The 18,782-nt window shown below is 44.5% G+C and overlaps 2 protein-coding genes across 4 annotated transcripts in view; both read left to right on the forward strand.

Annotated features, from left to right (window-relative positions):
- LOC135546327 (schwannomin-interacting protein 1-like) overlaps positions 1-9,682 on the forward strand; it is a 79,335-nt gene extending 69,653 nt beyond the window's left edge. For all 3 annotated transcript variants that reach the window (XM_064974663.1, XM_064974666.1, XM_064974664.1), the window contains 3 exons: positions 7,465-7,588; positions 8,474-8,567; positions 8,857-9,682. In XM_064974663.1, the coding sequence (XP_064830735.1) occupies positions 7,465-7,588; positions 8,474-8,567; positions 8,857-8,908 (270 nt within the window). In that variant the 3' untranslated portion in view covers positions 8,909-9,682. The remainder of the gene's footprint in view (positions 1-7,464; positions 7,589-8,473; positions 8,568-8,856) is intronic.
- Positions 9,683-11,435: 1,753 nt separating this feature from the next.
- On the forward strand, positions 11,436-13,632 carry LOC135545263 (uncharacterized). Its single transcript, XM_064972892.1, has 6 exons — positions 11,436-11,457; positions 11,688-11,842; positions 12,006-12,101; positions 12,266-12,307; positions 12,521-12,670; positions 12,917-13,632. The coding sequence occupies exons 1-6, from the start codon at positions 11,436-11,438 to the stop codon at positions 13,055-13,057; spliced, it is 606 nt and encodes a 201-aa protein (XP_064828964.1). The 3' UTR covers positions 13,058-13,632.
- The last annotated feature ends 5,150 nt before the right edge of the window (positions 13,633-18,782 follow it).

Consider the following 18,782-nt stretch of genomic DNA (forward strand, 5'->3'; position numbering starts at 1 on the left):
CACAGGGGCAGATCTGAGGCCCTGTCGCTAAGCTAACACACTGCTGTACTGAACACAGGGGCAGATCTGAGGCCCTGCCGCTAAGCTAACACACTGCTGTACTGAACATGGGGGCAGATCTGAGGCCCTGTCGCTAAACTAACACACTGCTGTACTGAACACAGGGGCAGATCTGAGGCCCTGTCGCTAAACTAACACACTGCTGTACTGAACACAGGGGCAGATCTGAGGCCCTGTCGCTAAACTAACACACTGCTGTACTGAACACAGGGGCAGATCTGAGGCCCTGCCGCTAAGCTAACACACTGCTGTACTGAACACAGGGGCAGATCTGAGGCCCTGTCGCTAAACTAACACACTGCTGTACTGAACACAGGGGCAGATCTGAGGCCCTGTCGCTAAACTAACACACTGCTGTACTGAACACAGGGGCAGATCTGAGGCCATGTCGCTAAACTAACACACTGCTGTACTGAACACAGGGGCAGATCTGAGGCCCTGTCGCTAAGCTAACACACTGCTGTACTGAACACAGGGGCAGATCTGAGGCCCTGTCGCTAAACTAACACACTGCTGTACTGAACACAGGGGCAGATCTGAGGCTCTGACGTTAAGCTAACACACTGCTGTACTGAACACGGGCAGATCTGAGGCCCTGTCGCTAAGCTAACACACTGCTGTACTGAACACGGGCAGATCTGAGGCCCTGTCGCTAAACTAACACACTGCTATACTGAACACAGGTGCAGATCTGAGGCCCTGTCGCTAAACTAACAGTCTGCTGTACTGAACACAGGGGCAGATCTGAGGCCCTGTCGCTAAACTAACACACTGCTGTACTGAACACAGGGGCAGATCTGAGGCCCTGTCGCTAAACTAACACACTGCTGTACTGAACACAGGGGCAGATCTGAGGCCCTGTCGCTAAACTAACACACTGCTGTACTGAACACAGGGGCAGATCTGAGGCCCTGTCGCTAAACTAACACACTGCTGTACTGAACACAGGGGCAGATCTGAGGCCCTGCCGCTAAGCTAACACACTGCTGTACTGAACACAGGGGCAGATCTGAGGCCCTGTCGCTAAGCTAACACACTGCTGTACTGAACACAGGGGCAGATCTGAGGCCCTGTCGTTAAACTAACACCCCTGCTGTACTGAACATGGGGGTAGATCTGAAGCCCTGTTGCTAAGCTAACACACTGCTGTACTGAACACAGGGGCAGATCTGAGGCCCTGTCGCTAAGCTAACACACTGCTGTACTGAACACAGGGGCAGATCTGAGGCCCTGTCGCTAAGCTAACACACTGCTGTACTGAACACAGGGGCAGATCTGAGGCCCTGCCGCTAAGCTAACACACTGCTGTACTGAACACAGGGGCAGATCTGAGGCCCTGCCGCTAAGCTAACACACTGCTGTACTGAACACAGGGGCAGATCTGAGGCCCTGTCGCTAAGCTAACACACTGCTGTACTGAACACAGGGGCAGATCTGAGGCCCTGTCGCTAAACTAACACACTGCTGTACTGAACACAGGGGCAGATCTGAGGCCCTGCCGCTAAGCTAACACACTGCTGTACTGAACACAGGGGCAGATCTGAGGCCCTGTCGCTAAGCTAACACACTGCTGTACTGAACACAGGGGCAGATCTGAGGCCCTGCCGTTAAGCTAACACACTGCTGTACTGAACATGGGGGTAGATCTGAAGCCCTGTTGCTAAGCTAACACACTGCTGTACTGAACACAGGGGCAGATCTGAGGCCCTGTCGCTAAACTAACACACTGCTGTACTGAACACAGGGGCAGATCTGAGGCCCTGTCGCTAAACTAACACACTGCTGTACTGAACACAGGGGCAGATCTGAGGCCCTGTCGCTAAACTAACACACTGCTGTACTGAACACAGGGGCAGATCTGAGGCCCTGCCGCTAAGCTAACACACTGCTGTACTGAACACAGGGGCAGATCTGAGGCCCTGTCGCTAAGCTAACACACTGCTGTACTGAACACAGGGGCAGATCTGAGGCCCTGTCGCTAAACTAACACACTGCTGTACTGAACACAGGGGCAGATCTGAGGCCCTGTCGCTAAACTAACACACTGCTGTACTGAACACAGGGGCAGATCTGAGGCCATGTCGCTAAACTAACACACTGCTGTACTGAACACAGGGGCAGATCTGAGGCCCTGTCGCTAAGCTAACACACTGCTGTACTGAACACAGGGGCAGATCTGAGGCCCTGTCGCTAAACTAACACACTGCTGTACTGAACACAGGGGCAGATCTGAAGCCCTGTCGTTAAACTAACACACTGCTGTACTGAACACAGGGGCAGATCTGAGGCCCTGTCGCTAAACTAACACACTGCTGTGCTGAACACAGGGGCAGATCTGAGGCCCTGTCGCTAAACTAACACACTGCTGTACTGAACACAGGGGCAGATCTGAGGCCCTGTCGCTAAACTAACACACTGCTGTACTGAACACAGGGGCAGCACCATGCTCAGATAGCATTAGCTTCAGAGCTACTTACGGTACACTATACTTCTTTAGCATAAAGTGGGCAGACTCACACGTGCTCATTATTATAGGGATGTGCATTTCCTGGGTACAAGTTCTCAATACATTATTTATAGAAATATACAAGAATGTGAACCTTTTCCAGTTGATTTCAGCCCTACCAAACATATATAGTCAGAGTGCAGGCTGGCACCAGGCCAGTGTGTTAAACCAGCGGCCAGGTGTTTGGGTGCCAGGGGCTCTTGTGTAAGCCACTAATGACAGGAGAAATGAGGGGAATGTGTGTGAGAAGATGTGGGTTTATACCATTTACCACGCTTTAATCCACGAAAGTCATGTGGCCTTACAAAGAATTTACACAACACTCCCACCAAGAATTTTTCCCCATTCATATCATGCCTAGTCTAAGAGAATACTGATATGATGAAATACTTTGGTATTGTTGTTGGCGGTATCCTTATTCATATTGCCACTAACCTCAGTAGCCAAGACTCATTGAGAAACCAATCCAGTAATATAACTGAGGGAGGAAACTCCACCTCGGACAAACACAATGAGGCCAAGCACATATCATGACCAAAACACTACCACTCGCGGTGGCCGGCTCTCCCCACATCTCCGCATCTCTCACTCTCTATCTCTCTCGCTCTCTTTTCTCACACCCCTGTCTCTCTCTGTGTGTCACTGACTTACATGCTCCCTCCAAACTGAAACGGTGGCCTATGACAGAGGGGAAACATGGCTGCTAGTGGGTTCCAATGTGAAAGTGAAAGAGGAGAGAGAAACTGTGACAGGAAGAACCAGCTGAGCAATCACGCACACTCACAAGTCATACAGAGAAAGAGTAATGAAAGGAGCACATATTTATAATGAGTATGAATTTGGAGGGAAGAAATTATTAAATATGAAAGCATTAGACCTCTCACTAAAAGCTTCAGTCACAAAAAAAGTTATACTTAGTTCCGAACTGGTTCTCTATCAGATTAGTAAGGATGTCTCACCCCATGTTGAAGAATGTTCATTTTCCCTTTATTCAGATTACAACCTCTCACTTTCAATCATTTGAAAATGAAATAATATCACAATTTATATAATATCGCTACAAAATATCACAATTTTTTAAACAAGCTATAAAAAGTTGGTTGCAATTTCAGTTTAATCCACCAGAAAAGACAGAACAAATATTGTGGTTAAACTGAAATATACGAATTGATTAAAAAACATTATTTTATGATAAAAAATGTTTTAAGTATAATCTTTGTAAATGATATCATAAATAGGACTGGTGGAGTTATGTCACACATGCAGCTAACACAGACATATGGAAATGTCTGCTCTACTCAAAATTAAAACCAACTAATTGCAGCATTACCACAAAAATGAAAGAGGCAAGTGGAAGTTGGAAAAAGGAAAAATAAATCAAATAAAATGATTAAAAAAAGTATACCAATTCAATTTCAGGACCAAAAAATTGACAACTGTACCATATAAATTGCAAAATAGGTGGGAAGAGATTTTCGATATACCGATTCCCTGGCACATGGTTTATGAACTGAACAAAGTTATGTCAGATTGAAAACTTATAATTGTTTTATTTAAATTATTATACAAATTATTATAAATATTGCAACCAATAGAATGTTATATATATGGAATGTTATTTATATGTATATATATATATATATATATACAGTGGAAGTCGGAAGTTTACATACACTTAGGTTTGAGTCATTAAAACCACTCCACAAATGTCTTGTGGTATGTCTGTTAGGACATCTACTTCGTGCATGACACAACAAATTTTTCCAACAATTGTTTACAGACAGATTTCACTTATAATTCACTGTATTACAATTCCAGTGGGTCAGAAGTTTACATACACTAAGTAGACTGTGCCTTTAAACAGCTTGGAAAATTCCAGAAAATATTGTCATGGCTTTAGAAGCTTCTGATAGGCTAATTGACATCATTTGAGTCCATTGAAGGTGTACCTGTGTATGTATTTTAAGGCCAACCTTCAAACTCAGTGCCTCTTTGCTTGACATCATGGGAAAATCAAATGAAATCAGTCAAGACCTCGGAAAAAAAATTGTAGACCTCCACAAGTCTGGTTCATCCTTGGGAGCAATTTCCAAACGCCTGAAGGTACCATGTTCATCTGTACAAACAATAGTACACAAGTATAAACACCATGGGACCACGTAGCCATCATAGCACTCAGGAAGGAGATGCGTTCTGTCTCCTAGAGATGAACGTACTTTGGTGAGAAAAGTGCAAATCAATCTCAGAAGGACAATTATGTGGAAGTTAAAGCTTGGTCGCAAATGGGTCTTCCAAATGGACAATGACCCCAAGCACACTTTCAAAGTTGTGGCAAAATGGCTTAAGGACAACAAAGTCAAGGTATTGGAGTGGCCATCACAAAGCCCTGACCTCAATCCCATAGAAAATTTGTGGGGAGAACTGAAAAAGTGTGTGCGAGCAAGGAGGCCTACAAACCTGACTCAGTTACACCAGCTCTGCCAGGAGGAATGGGCCAAAATCCACCCAACTTATTGTGGGAAGCTTGTGGAAGGCTTCCTGAAATGTTTGTCCAAACACTAAATGCTACCAAACACGAATTGAGCGTATGTAAACTTCTGACCCACTAGGAATGTGCTGAAAGAAATAAAAGCTGAAATAAATCATTATCTCTACTATTATTCTGCCATTTCACATTCTTAAAATAAAGTGGTGATCCTAACTGACCTAAGACAGGGATTTTTTACTAAGATTAAATGTCAGGAATTGTGAAAAACTGAGTTTAAATGTATTTGGATAAGGTGTATTTAAACTTCCGACTTCAACTGTATATATATATATATATATATATATATATATATATATATATATATATATATATATATATATATCCCAGCTCTGCATATTTTGCTGTGAAGAGACAGAATCATTTGATCACTTGTTTTGGTACTGTCCATATATAGCTTGTTTCTGGTTACAGGTTCAGGAATGGCTGAAGAATTGCAACATTTACCTGGAGCTAACTCTGCAAATAGCACTCCTGGGTGATTTGAAAAGTCATAGTCAATCGATCAATAATATAATAATACTTTTACTAAAAACATGTATCTTTACTTTACAATCTGTAGAAACTATGAGAATAGAAAGGTTCAGAACTTTTGTGAAACATCACAGCACAGTTGAAAATATATAGCAAATAGAAATCAAAACTGGATGGTGTTAAAAGATACAGTAGGGAGAAGTATTTGATACACTACCGATTTTGCAGGTTTTCCTACTTACAAAGCATGTAGAGGTCTGTAATTTTTTATCAAAGTTACACTTCAACTGCGAGAGACGGAATCTTAAACAAAAATCCATAAAATCACATTGTATGATTTTTAAGTAATTAATTTGCATTTTATTGCATGACATAAGTATTTGATACATCAGAAAAGCAAAACTTAATATTTGGTACAGAAACTTTTGTTTGCAATTACAGAGATCATACGTTTCCTGTAGTTCTTGACCAGGTTTGCACACACTGCAGCAGGGTGTTTTGGCCCACTCCTCCATACAGACCTTCTCCAGATCCTTCAGGTTTCGGGTCTGTCGCTGGGCAATAAGGACTTTCAGCTCCCTCCAAAGATGTTCTATTGGGTTCAGGTCTGGAGACTGGCTAGGCCACTCCAGGACCTTGAGATGCTTCTTACGGAGCCACTCCTTAGTTGCACTGGCTGTGTGTTTCGGGTAAGGGGAGGGGTGGTAGGGTTAAGGGAAAATAATAAAGATAAATATATTTAAAATATGAGGGATTGGAAATGATGCAGACAATTACATTGGTGGAAGCTACAATCTATCTGCAATATTAAATTTGATCTACCCCCAAAAACAATATATATATTTTAAAAAGGACCACGTTTTCTCACCCTGAGACACTTCCATGAAGTGAAGAATGTCAGACTGAGAGAGAGAGGATGTATTTGAAGGAGATGCACACAGATAAAAACTTGAACAAGGGGTCAAGGGACAGGGGAGAGGTGGATGAGAGGAAGCAGAACTGAAAATCTTGAAGGAAACACAAATGACATCACCACAGTAAAAGGCTGTGTGTTGATTTGACAAGAACAAGCAGTCAAATCATTCAGGAAGACAAAGAGAGAGCGTAGAGTGTGTTGCTTACTGCCAGGAGCATAGCCGCGGGAAGTAGTTTGGAGGTGTGTGTGCTGCAATATTTTGACTCACTGGGGAGATGATGCTGAAAAAAAATGCTTTGCCCGCAGTACAGGCAGCAAAATCTGTCCGCTAATACAGGACTAGTAAAGGCTCAGTGCACTACTTTTTCACAACAACAACAAAAAATATTCTGATTATTCAGTGGGTAATGCAGCACCCTCAGCACCTCTACTTCCCGTGGCTATGGCCAGGAGGAAGGAGACAGCGTTGTTTCCTGTAGCTCTCTATGACCAGGGTCAGGTCAGGGACCACTGCTGGAGAGATTGGGCTTTGCATCATATTACAGTCTTGGCAGCTCTGTAGCATTGGGCTGCTTTCAGTGGCTGGATTTATTTATGAGATGCAGATTAAATTGAAATGACGCCTTTCCTCAAGAATCTGCACCATCTTGCACACGCAAACACACATAGGCCTACACACACTCACGCCAACACACTGTAGTGTCTTAGGGTTCTCTAATGCCCAGGAATCAATATGTGAGTGTACATATTTGTGTACTTGTATATTTCCAATGAGCTGTAGGTTTCTGTAAATGTGTGTGTGTGTGTGTGTGTGTGTGTGTGTGTGTGTGTGTGTGTGTGTGTGTGTGTGTGTGTGTGTGTGTGTGTGTGTGTGTGTGTGTGTGTGTGTGTGTGTGTGTGTGTGTGTGTGTGTGTGTGTGTGTGTGTGTATTTCTAATTGGTGATGTGTGTGTTTCTCTCTAGCTGCCCCACATGCCCCACATCAATGAGTGTCTGATGAAGAGGAGCCTGAAGACTACAGACCTGAGGGACATGACCCTGGGACAACTACAGGTTATAGTCAACGACCTGCACTCCCAGATAGAGAGTGAGAACCACACACACACACACACACACACACACACACTTCTTTTTTTATCCTCGTGGGGACCTCAAATTGATTTCCATTCAAAATCCTATTTTCCCTGACCCCTAAACCTAACCCTAACCTTAACCCCTAAACCTAACCCTAACTTTAACCCTGATCTTAACCCATAAACCTAACCCTAACTTGAACCCTAAACTTAACCACAAAAACTGAACTTTAACCCTAACCTTAACCCCTAAACCTAACCCTAACCATTAACCGATATGCTTAAAATATCATTTGTCCTCGTGGGGACGTGGGAAATGTCCCCAAGAGGGAGAATTTTCCTTGTTTTACTATCCTTGTGGGGACTTTTGGAGATTTCAGGTCCCCACGAGGATACACACACATGCGCACACGCACACAGTGTTAGTTAGGGTATCTTTCATATTGAAAGTCATTTCAGGCCATGTAAGTTGGATGCATGTGTGACGATACTAGTGAAAGATGAACAATACCTCACCTTACACAGAAGGCAAAAAAAAATCCCCCACAAAAATGTTGTTATAGAATCTTGTCTTTTACTGGCATGGTTTAAAAATATGCTCCATTTGAAATCTGCATCTCATATGACTTGGGGCTGGATTCAACCCGTATTGCAGAAGTATCGCCAGAAGATCTGTGTTATAGCTTGTTTGAAATTATATATAAAGACAATGTTCCCGCATTTGTGGAAACTGCATTCACGGTAACCACTGTATATATCGGCTCAATCATAAATTACCTTTACATTTTAATGCAGATCTTCCGCGATACTTCGGCAATATGAATTGAATCCAGCACCCGTATGTTAGTGTTCTAATGGTGTTGGTTTTCTACCGTTGTTCTGATGTTTGTCTTCTCCAGGTCTGAATGAGGAGCTGGTGCAGCTGCTGCTGATCAGGGATGAACTGCACATGGAGCAGGATGCCATGCTGGTGGACATAGAGGACCTGACCAGGTGGGGATGCTATCTAACATACACACAGACACACACACACACACACACACACACACACACACACACACACACACACACACACACACACACACACACACACACACACACACACACACACACACACACACACACACACAGCCTCCTGGGCTATGACCGCAAACAGGCCAGGAATAATTGGGGGAACTCTGTCTTTGGGACAGACTTTTAGCAGTGTGATATTTGCATGATTTTCATACAGCAGCAGGTGATAAAGAGCAGTTTGTCTAATCATCATTTTGTTTTTACTCAGGCATGCTGAGAGCCAGCAGAAACACATGGCTGAGAAGACACCATCCAAATGAGACACCCCACCCAACCTCGCCCCCTTCCCATCCCTTTACTCCACCCCTGCCCCACGTTGGTCCCCGTGCCCTGCCCCATGTCTCTCGCTGCACCCCCTCTGCCTGCCCCTCTCTCCCTCTCCCATGGTGGCAGCAGCCAGAGGAAGGCCACCCTTTCATTTGCTTCTGTGGTTGTCCCAGCGCTAAAGACAGAGCATTTCCTGCTTCCTGGGAGAAGAGGAAACTGATTGTGTGTTGTCATGGATACTGTCCCCGGCTTCCTGTGCAGTGATCGGCCTTGCTTCGCTATTGTTTATTTTAAATTTTTTACATTCACCACTAAATTATAACTGTCAATACAAAATGGTGGAGAAAAAAAAATAATAGTGAGAAATTAGTAGAAAGTCAGTAAAAAAAATGTAAGAAAAAAACATTGTATAAAACTATGAAGACTAATTTCAAACCATTTTAAGTTGGAAAGTAATTTTTAAGTATTTCAAAGTTGACCTCTTTTTATTCTGCACAAATGGTAGTTTTCAACTGAGAAATGTTTATTTGAAGGTGCTAAAAGAGTGTAAAGGTAACATGCCTGCCTTGTAGTGGAGTTATAGCTTTTGGTAATACGCTCACTCTGATCGGTCTTCAACATTTTGTGAATGTTGATTTTCTGACACTTTAAATGAAATGAATAAATGTGTTAATATCATTTACATCCTATTGTATTCAGAATTTTTATTTGAGGGAAGAAATGTTTATGTACAGATATGTAAAATAAAAAATCAACTTTGTTTCATATGTTGTGGTTTGGTGTGCAGTCTGTTAAGAAATGTGGACAGAGATGGACATGTTGTTGTAAATATTATAAGTGGGGAACTACTGTATGTCCATATGGCAAAACACAGTACATTAACAGTACATTTATGACTATTTTATAATTATGTAATACTAGTACTGACAAGCCATTGCAGGATTTTGGAAATAATTGATACATTAATAACCATACGAACATCACTGCCACCTGGGAAAAGAAAAGCTGATCACTCCACTGAATCGTTTATTCAGAGGCAACAACAGTATGGAGTATGAAGGATGCATCATTTTTTATATTATAATATTTTTCCATAAACAGTCACCTTATTTTAAATAGTATAATGTTAAACCTTAGGCCTAAGCTTGTGCTGCACGTTATTGTGATTGTGGTTTTGAAAGGTCTGATATATCAATGGTCACAACCACAAGTATCATCCACTTCTGTGAAACTCTCCCCTGCAGATTGTCACACCATGGCCACTCTCTTTCTACAGGCCCAGTGAGAGTCAGTCTTTACAAGAAGAGAAGTATTTCTTAACTAAACAGGCCAATGGTAGACATTTAAAATGCCAGGGTTCAAATTGTGTGGGTGTGCAGGGGTCATGGGCAATCACATTACAATTTAGTCATTTAGCAGACTATCCTGAGTGACTTAACAGTACTGAGTGCATACATTTTTGTACTTGTCCGCCCCAATGCCACTGTCACAGGGGGATTTATGCCTGATTTCAGATGAAATCCTCAACCCTTTTATGGTCAACCATGTCACTTTGGCACCTTTTTTATCTCTTGAGATGGAAAAACATGTTTTTTATGAAATTGAACAAGTGCTCTTTTTGACAGAATATACAAATTAGCAGAACTCTTAAGTATTTTATTTTTTTTACAAGTTACTTCTCAAAACGCACTGAATTGGTGGAAGGTCCACTTTATTTTGACCCCCTTGGGTCAATCAAACATTGAGAAATTAAACCTTTTTCAAATGTACATTGTTTTTCATTCTTACGAAATGTATGTTCATGATGCACAATTAAAAGCATATAAAGCTTTGCAGAAACAACAACTGTGAATGTAGTTTAAGACAACCAGCCTTCTGAAGAAGAGGCTAAAGCCAACGCAGGCTAAAGGCTACTTACTGCCCACAACATCACTAGGCCTATAGCAAAAACATTTAGAAAAAGCTTTCTAACATTAATATTGTGTCATCTGTCTATTTTGGACAATTACAAAGGCTAGAGAAAATAAGCAGCAAAAGTGAAATATTGACATCGGAATGCACACGTCTCACGTAGTTTTCTGGCAATCGGTGCTGCAGGTATCGGGATAGAATTGGGCTACGCAGTGAGATGCTACCCACAACCAGTGGGAGAATGTGACTGTCAGTTATATGGTTTATTGCATTACTTTAACTATAATGTAAACATTAAAAAAATAGATATGTATTGTATCATTTTTTCATTTCTAGACATTGGTTTTCTCGTGAGCCAACTCATGCAAATCGAAACGAGGGCATGTCTCATTGGCCTGAGTTGTAAAACCAACTCAGGAAATTACACACGACTGACGCGTCACTTTCATTTCGGTGGCGCTTGATCTAGTGCTGTATGTAGCTTCGTGTTTCAACATGGCCAGGGAATTCCCTCTAGGAGCGCTGCATGGCTATATAATGATCAGATGAGGCAACGATGACAACACACCTATCAGTTTACACCGCACCTGAGTCAAAGATCTCGGAATCATGCTGCCAAACTTTTATTTATGTGAGTATTAATTTTATTTGTACCTAATTTCATTGTGATTTTTTGATAAACTAACCTTGTGAAATGATATGCCTCTAATTTGACATAGTCTTCCATTTTAATTTATTGATTTGAAATTGGAGTTAAATAATGACTATTTCCGGGGTGTTTTTATCATTGGTTTGTTTAGAGGATTATTGAGGTGATACATTGGTTGGTGCTGACTGACATTGTGTCCTCCCTCCACACAGACCTTGCCAGCTGTGTGCTGCTGCTCGCCTTGTCCTGCCAAGTCTCTATGGGAACCCCAATGCGCATGCCGCGGAGTTTAGACTCTGAGAAATGCTCGCAGTGCGCTGACCTCTCCAGAGAGCTCGTCAAGAATGTTAAAAAGCTCCTGGACAACGTAAGTGACAGTTATAACGAATTCCTTTGAACGTTTAATTCAAATCTAATGTATCCCTCGTTCAGTCAGTCAGTCTGTCTGTATCTTTGATAGGCTTACAGTTTGTTCACACCGTTTGGGATTCATGTATCCACTTACTAATTGAAAAATTTTCCCTTCATAGGAAAACCTGTTTGGGGGTTTAAACTGCTCGGAGCAGCGCGTGGAGGTGAACAGTAAGACCCAGACAGTCCTAGCCTGCGAACCCAACACGGTCATGGTAAGTCACACAACAGTCATTTTCTACATTCATATTACCACTATTAATTTAAAATATATATACATTCTCTGCATTTTATGTAGTAATTTAAATCAATACCTCGGATTTACAGAATAGTGATATAAATCAGTCTATTGATGCATCATTGTGTTGTATTTCCTCAGAACACAAGCTGCTCTGGTCAACGGAACACCACATTCAGTGAGGTAACTATTGTGTTCTTACAATATTGCATAATTGTTTAGGGAATGCTATTTAAATCCACAGATATAAAAAAATAAATAGATCTTTAGACAGTCTATGGATTTAATAGTGACTGCATTTCACATAATTCACCCATTCTTACCTCACCCATTTCAACTGCTTCCTATATGTCTGATTGGCTGATCTCTGTCCATTTTTATGGTTTCTTCTGACAGAGTGAGTGTCTGAGGAACATCCGAATAGACCTAGAACATTATGCTGCCTCACTACAGGCTTACAAACAGGCCGACCTCAGCTCCACTGCCCAGGACACCCAGAACCTACTCAATATTTGTCCATCCACACAATGGGTGTCTTCCTCACAGGTAATTCGATTTTTCTATTTTATATTTTGTACAGAAAACATTCCTTCCTTCCCTGCATGTTTATTTTTCTTTTGATACAGTTTGCTAATGACAACAACCTCATGTAGACAATTGCAAAACTGTACACAAAAATGTGTTCCTCTGTGTTTGAGACCGTACAAATGTCACTGCTAATAGACATTCACAACTATGGACTTAAAGTTTGCATTTTTATAAAGTTAAGTTTTGTTTCCTTTTGCCCTGCAGGTTGCAGACCCTAAGCTGACTAGTGGTGACCCTGTGGACCAGAGGGTCCATCTGTGTAAGGTACTGAAGGGTTTCCACCTCCGGGTCATCACCATCAGCAGAGCCATGGGATACATCTCTGCTGGGGACCACAGGAAGTAAACCCTCATCTTCAACACCATCCCATTCCTCATCATCATCAACTATAACAAGTATTGACAATCATCTTCATCATCATCACCTACAACTGTAACAAGTTCATCATCAGAAACACGGATTGTTATCTTCTTCATCATCATCAACTACTTTGTCATCATAACTGCATCATCAACTATAACAAATATTGACAATCATCATCATCATCATCATCATTATCACCTACAACTGTACCAAGTTCATTATCAGCAACACTGATTGTTATCTTCATCATCAGACATCATCATCAACTACTTTGTCATCATAACTGTTGAATACTGCACCACACTGTGTATGAAAAGAGGAGTAAGACATAAGCTAGCTGAACTCTTTTTGGCTCAGTTAGTGCTGAATGACAGTAGGTTTAGTTCAAAGCTAATCAATGAACATCATGTTGGTCAAACTATTTATTTATTTATTCCTTTATTTAGGGACTGGGGTTTATTTATTTGATGAATGCAACATTATTTATTTGATGTATGAAATAAATGTATTTATTTAACAATATGTTATTGATGTTATTTATTTGAATATTTATAATAAAATATTTATTACAAGCTTACCAAGACTGATTGTGTTAATGTTAGTTATGTTGTATGTGTTGCTCTGTAGGGTTAAACATCCTACCCATGAATAGGCTAAATCCGTTGTTGTTTGTGGTAAAATATATATATATATATATCTTTATGGAACATGTTGAAATATAATATCTGTAACGACGTTCTTCGTTTGTCGAAAAGAGTCAGACCGAAATGCAGCGTGTTGGTTACTCATATTTATTAGTGAAACAAACAACGGAACTATACATGAAATAACTAATAAATACAAAACAACAAACGGAACGTGAAACCTATTACAGCCTATCTGGTGAACACTACACAGAGACAGGAACAATCACCCACGAAATACAAAGCGAAACCCAGGCTACCTAAATACGGTTCCCAATCAGAGACAACGAGAATCACCTGACTCTGATTGAGAACCGCCTCAGGCAGCCAAACCTATGTAACACACACCCCTAATCAGCTACAATCCCAATAACCAAAAAAAACCACTAAAAATACAACAAACAATAAACCCATGTCACACCCTGGCCTGACCAACTAATTAACTAAAACACAAAATACTAAGACCAAGGCGTGACAGAACCCCCCCCCTAAGGTGCGGACTCCCGAATGCACCTCAAAACCATAGGGAGGGTCCGGGTGGGCGTCTGTCCATGGTGGCGGTTCCGGCTCGGGACGTGGACCCCACTTATTAAATGTCATTGTTCCTCCCCTTCGCGTCCTGGGATGATCCACCCTCGCCGCCGACCATGGCCGAATAGTCCTCACCCAGAAACCTACTGAACAGAGGAGCAGCTCGTGACTGACGGGCAGCTCGGGACTGAGGCAGCTCGGGACTGAGGGGCAGCTCGGGACTGAGGGGCAGCCCGGGACTGAGGGGCAGCCCGGGACTGAGGGGCAGCCCGGCACTGAGAGGCAGCCCGGCACTGAGAGGCAGCCCAGTACTGAGAATAAGCCCAGTACTGAGATGAAGCCCAGCCAGGCAGTTGAATCCGGCAGATCCTGGCCGACTGGCAGATCCTGGCTGACTGGCGGATCCTGACTGACTGGCGGATCCTGGCTGACTGGCGGATCCTGGCCGACTGGCGGATCCTGGCTGACTAGCAGATCTGGCAGATCCTGGCTGACTGGCGGATCCTGGCTGACTGGCGGATCTGGAAGAGTCTGGTTGACTGGCAGATCTGGAAGAGTTTGGTTGACTGGCAGATCTGGAAGAGTCTGGCTGACTGGCAGAACTGGAAGAGTCTGGTTGACTGACAGATCTGGAAGAGTCTGGCTGAATAGCAGATCTGGAAGAGTCTGGCTGACTGGCAGATCTGGAAGAGTCTGGCTGACTGGTGGCTCTGGCTGCTCCATGCTAACTGGCGGCTCTGGCTGCTCCATGCAGATTGACAGCTCTGGCGGCTTCTTGCAGACTGACAGCTCTGACTGTTCCATGCAGATTAACAGCTTTGGCAGCTCCTTGCAGACTGGCAGCTCCTTGCAGACTGGCAGCTCCTTGCAGACTGGCAGCTCCATGCAGACTGGCAACTCCATGCAGACTGGCAACTCCATACAGACTAGCAACTCCATGCAGACTGGCAACTCCATGCAGACTGGCAACTCTGGCTGCTCTAAGCAGACTGACAGCTCTGGCTGCCCCATGCAGACTGGCAGCTCTGGCTGCTCCATGCATACTGGCAGCTCTAGCTGCTCCATACAGGCAGGAGGCTCCGGCAGCGCTGTAGAGGAGGAAGGCTCTAGAACCGCTGAACAGGCGGGAGACTCCGACAGCGCAGGAGAGGGAGAAAGCGCTGGCTGCGCTGAACAGGCGAGGCGCACTGAAGCCCTGATACGTGGTGCTGGCACTGGTGGTATTGGGCCGAGGACACGCACATGAAGCCTAGTGCGGGGAGCTGCTACCGGAGAGCTGGGGTGTGGAGGTGGTACTGGATAGAGGACAGGCACAGGAAGCCTGGTGCGGGGAGCTACCATCGGAGGACTGGTGTGTGAAGGTGGCACAAGATGGACTGGACCGTGAAGGTGTACTGGAGAGCCTGAGAGCAGGACTGGCACAGGACATGCAAGACTAGGTAGGTACACAGGAGGCCTAGTGCGTGAGGCTGGCACATTTTTCACCAGCCGACTAACACGCACCTCAGGACTAGTATGGAGCGCTGACCCAGGTGCCATTAAATCCCCGACACGCTCCGTCGGACGAATATTGTACCTAAAGCACCAAACTAGCAACTCCCTCATTACTTTCTCCTCCAATTTCCCCATTAACTCCTTCACAGTCTCTGCTTCGCTCACCTCCAACACCGATTCTGGTCTCCTCCTTGGCTCTTCACAATAAACAGGGAGAGTTGGCTCTGGTCTGTCTCCTGACTCAGCCACTCCCCGTCTGAGACCCCCCCCCCAAGAAATTTTTGGGGCTTCGCTCTGCGCCGCCGTGTCTTTTTTTTCGACTCCATTCTCCTATAGCCCTCTTCGCACTGCTCCAGCGAATCCCAGGCGGGCTCCGGCACTCTCTCTGGGTCGGCCGCCCACCTGTCTATTTCTTCCCACGTCGTAATATCCATACTGTACTCCTCTCTGGGCTGCTCCTGTTTCCATCCACGTCGCCGTGCTGCCTCCTCATACCAGCGCCTCTCCGCTTTAGCCGCTTCTAGTTCCTCCTTGGGGCGGCGATATTCACCAGGCTGAGCCCAGGGTCCTTCTCCTTCCAGTTCCTGTTTCCTCTTCGCCTGCTGCACCTTTGGGCGGCTACACTCCCGTGGTTTAGCCCAGGGTCCTCTCCCGTCAAGGATTTCCTCCCATGTCCAGAAATCCTTAATACGCGGCTCCTCTTTGGGCTGCTCCTGCCTGTTGACACGCTGCTCGGTCCGTGTGTGGAGGGTGATTCTGTAACGACGTTCTTCGTTTGTCGAAAGAGAGTCGGACCGAAATGCAGCGTGTTGGTTACTCATGTTTATTAGTGAAACAAGCAACGGAACTATACATGAAATAACTAATAAATACAAAACAACAAACGGAACGTGAAACCTATTACAGCCTATTTTTTTTATTTTTTTTAAATAAAAATTAATTTATTATCATCAATACCATTCATTCTTTACAACTCATAATTTACATACATACTCAAATAATGGTATTTTTAATTAAACTAATTAAATTAAACTAAACATAAACCCCAAACAAAACCACAGGGGAGCATCTTCCCTCCCCGTCACCCTACAAAATACCTTCCCCTATCTCCCTGTCCCTAATCTATCCTCTTACAAATCTAAATGACACCCAGCCCTAAACCCCCCTTCCACCACTCCCGAGCAGCATGCTGCCCCCACTTCCTCTCCTCCCTCTTCATCCTCCCCCTCAAATCTCCTTCCACTCTCCTCACTATCCCTTCCACCCCCCAATCTCTCCCTGTCTTCTCCATGTTCAGCCTTGCTTCCCACAGCCCCCGTTTAAAGAGACTAATGTGAAGCCAGAGCAGAAACCTGTCCCTATCCGTCCCTCTCGCTCTCCCTACACCCCTCTCTAAACTGGCCCACGTCAATACAAAATCCCCCTTTACCAAACCTAACAAAGACATGGCGCACAGTCTCCTCCCTGCCGCAAGAGGATCTTGGACAGGTGGGGGATTGCACTAAACTATACCGGTACAAGATGGAACGTACTGGCAAACACTTATGAAGGCTCAACCAATTCAGGTCCTTGAGCCTGTTGTCCAGACCCCTCACCTGCACTCCCTCCCAGACCACTTCTGAGATGCCTACTACAGGCGCCGGACTCTCTGCCTTTCTGACCTCCTCGTACAGGTGCCTATGATCTAAACCTACTCGGGCAACTTCAACCTCTGGGTGCGCACGCAGCCACTTGGCCGCATGACCAAAGTGCCACGGCAGATGTTCCGCCCGAGGACCCGTGTTAGACCACACCATTATGCTTCTCGCCTGATACGAGAAAAATACCCGCAGGAGGTAACCGGACGGGTGTATCACTGGCTGAGCAAGCTCCGTTAACAAGAAAGAAACAAAAATTGTGTCCAGCTTGAGGGGGAAATATGGTACCCCCCTACCTCCCTCCCCGATGGGACAGATCATGCGTGCCGTGGCGACCCACTCATACCTGCCATTCCACATAAACTGAAACACAAGCTTCACTAGAGGCCTTCTCAGACAAGCCGGCAATGGGTAGATGTATGCCAAATACAAAAGCGACGGCAACACATCCACCTTTAGGACCAGGACTTTGCCCATAAAAGACAAATACCTAGCTTTCCACATTGCTAGCTTCCTCTGTACCACTGCGATACGCATGTTCCAGTTTAGCGTCGCTGTGCCGGAGGTCTCAAAATGGACCCCGAGAATCCTCAGGGCCCCCTCACAGAGAGATAACCCCCCAGGCACATCCGTTCTACCGCGCCATCTTCCGAAAAACTTGACGGAAGACTTTGCATGGTTCAGAACTGCTCCCGACGCTCGAGTGAAATCCCCAAAGATGGCAAGGGACCTTGTCAGGCACGAGTCCTTGCACAACAACAAGGAAGTGTCGTCGGCGTACTGCGTCATCTTAACACGCAGTCCACCACTTCCAGGGATCAGCAGACCTTCCACCCCTGTGTCTGCCTTAATGGCAGCCCCCAGAGGCTCCATGTACAGAACGAAGAGGAGAGCCGAGAGTGGGCACCCCTGCCTGACCCCAGACGAGAGGTCAAAAACGTCACCCAAGTGACTATTTACACTAACTCGGCACCCCGCTCCGACATATAATGTACGAATCCATCCTATAAACTTCTCCCCAAATCCTAATCTACCTAACACTCTGAATAAAAAGGATCTATTCACGCGATCAAAGGCTTTCGCCTGATCTAGCGCCGCTACCATAAAAGGCAGTCCTCTATCTTCAACCCAAGCGATGGAGTCCCTGATTAACTGTAGGTTCCATCTAATAGAGCGGCCCTCTACCCCGCACGTCTGATCCTCATGAACGACGTAGGGAAGGGCTGTGCGTAACCGGTCTGCTAAAACCTTTGCAAGTAGCTTGTAATCTACACACAGCATGGTCAACGGCCGCCAGTTGCCAAGGTCAGTTACTTCCCCTTCTTATATAAAAGTGACAGCACACCAACAGCCATTGATCCC

The sequence above is a fragment of the Oncorhynchus masou genome, chromosome 9 (assembly GCF_036934945.1).
Source record: "Oncorhynchus masou masou isolate Uvic2021 chromosome 9, UVic_Omas_1.1, whole genome shotgun sequence".
NCBI classification, from domain to species: Eukaryota; Metazoa; Chordata; class Actinopteri; order Salmoniformes; family Salmonidae; genus Oncorhynchus; species Oncorhynchus masou.

Excerpts from the sequence above, each read along its gene's own strand:
- LOC135545263 (XM_064972892.1), top strand. The coding sequence starts at position 11,436 with ATGCTGCCAAACTTTTATTTAT. Across the intron at positions 12,308-12,520 it reads GGAACACCACATTCAGTGAG|AGTGAGTGTCTGAGGAACAT; the intron begins GTAACTATTGTG and ends TTCTTCTGACAG. Across the intron at positions 12,671-12,916 it reads AATGGGTGTCTTCCTCACAG|GTTGCAGACCCTAAGCTGAC; the intron begins GTAATTCGATTT and ends TTTGCCCTGCAG.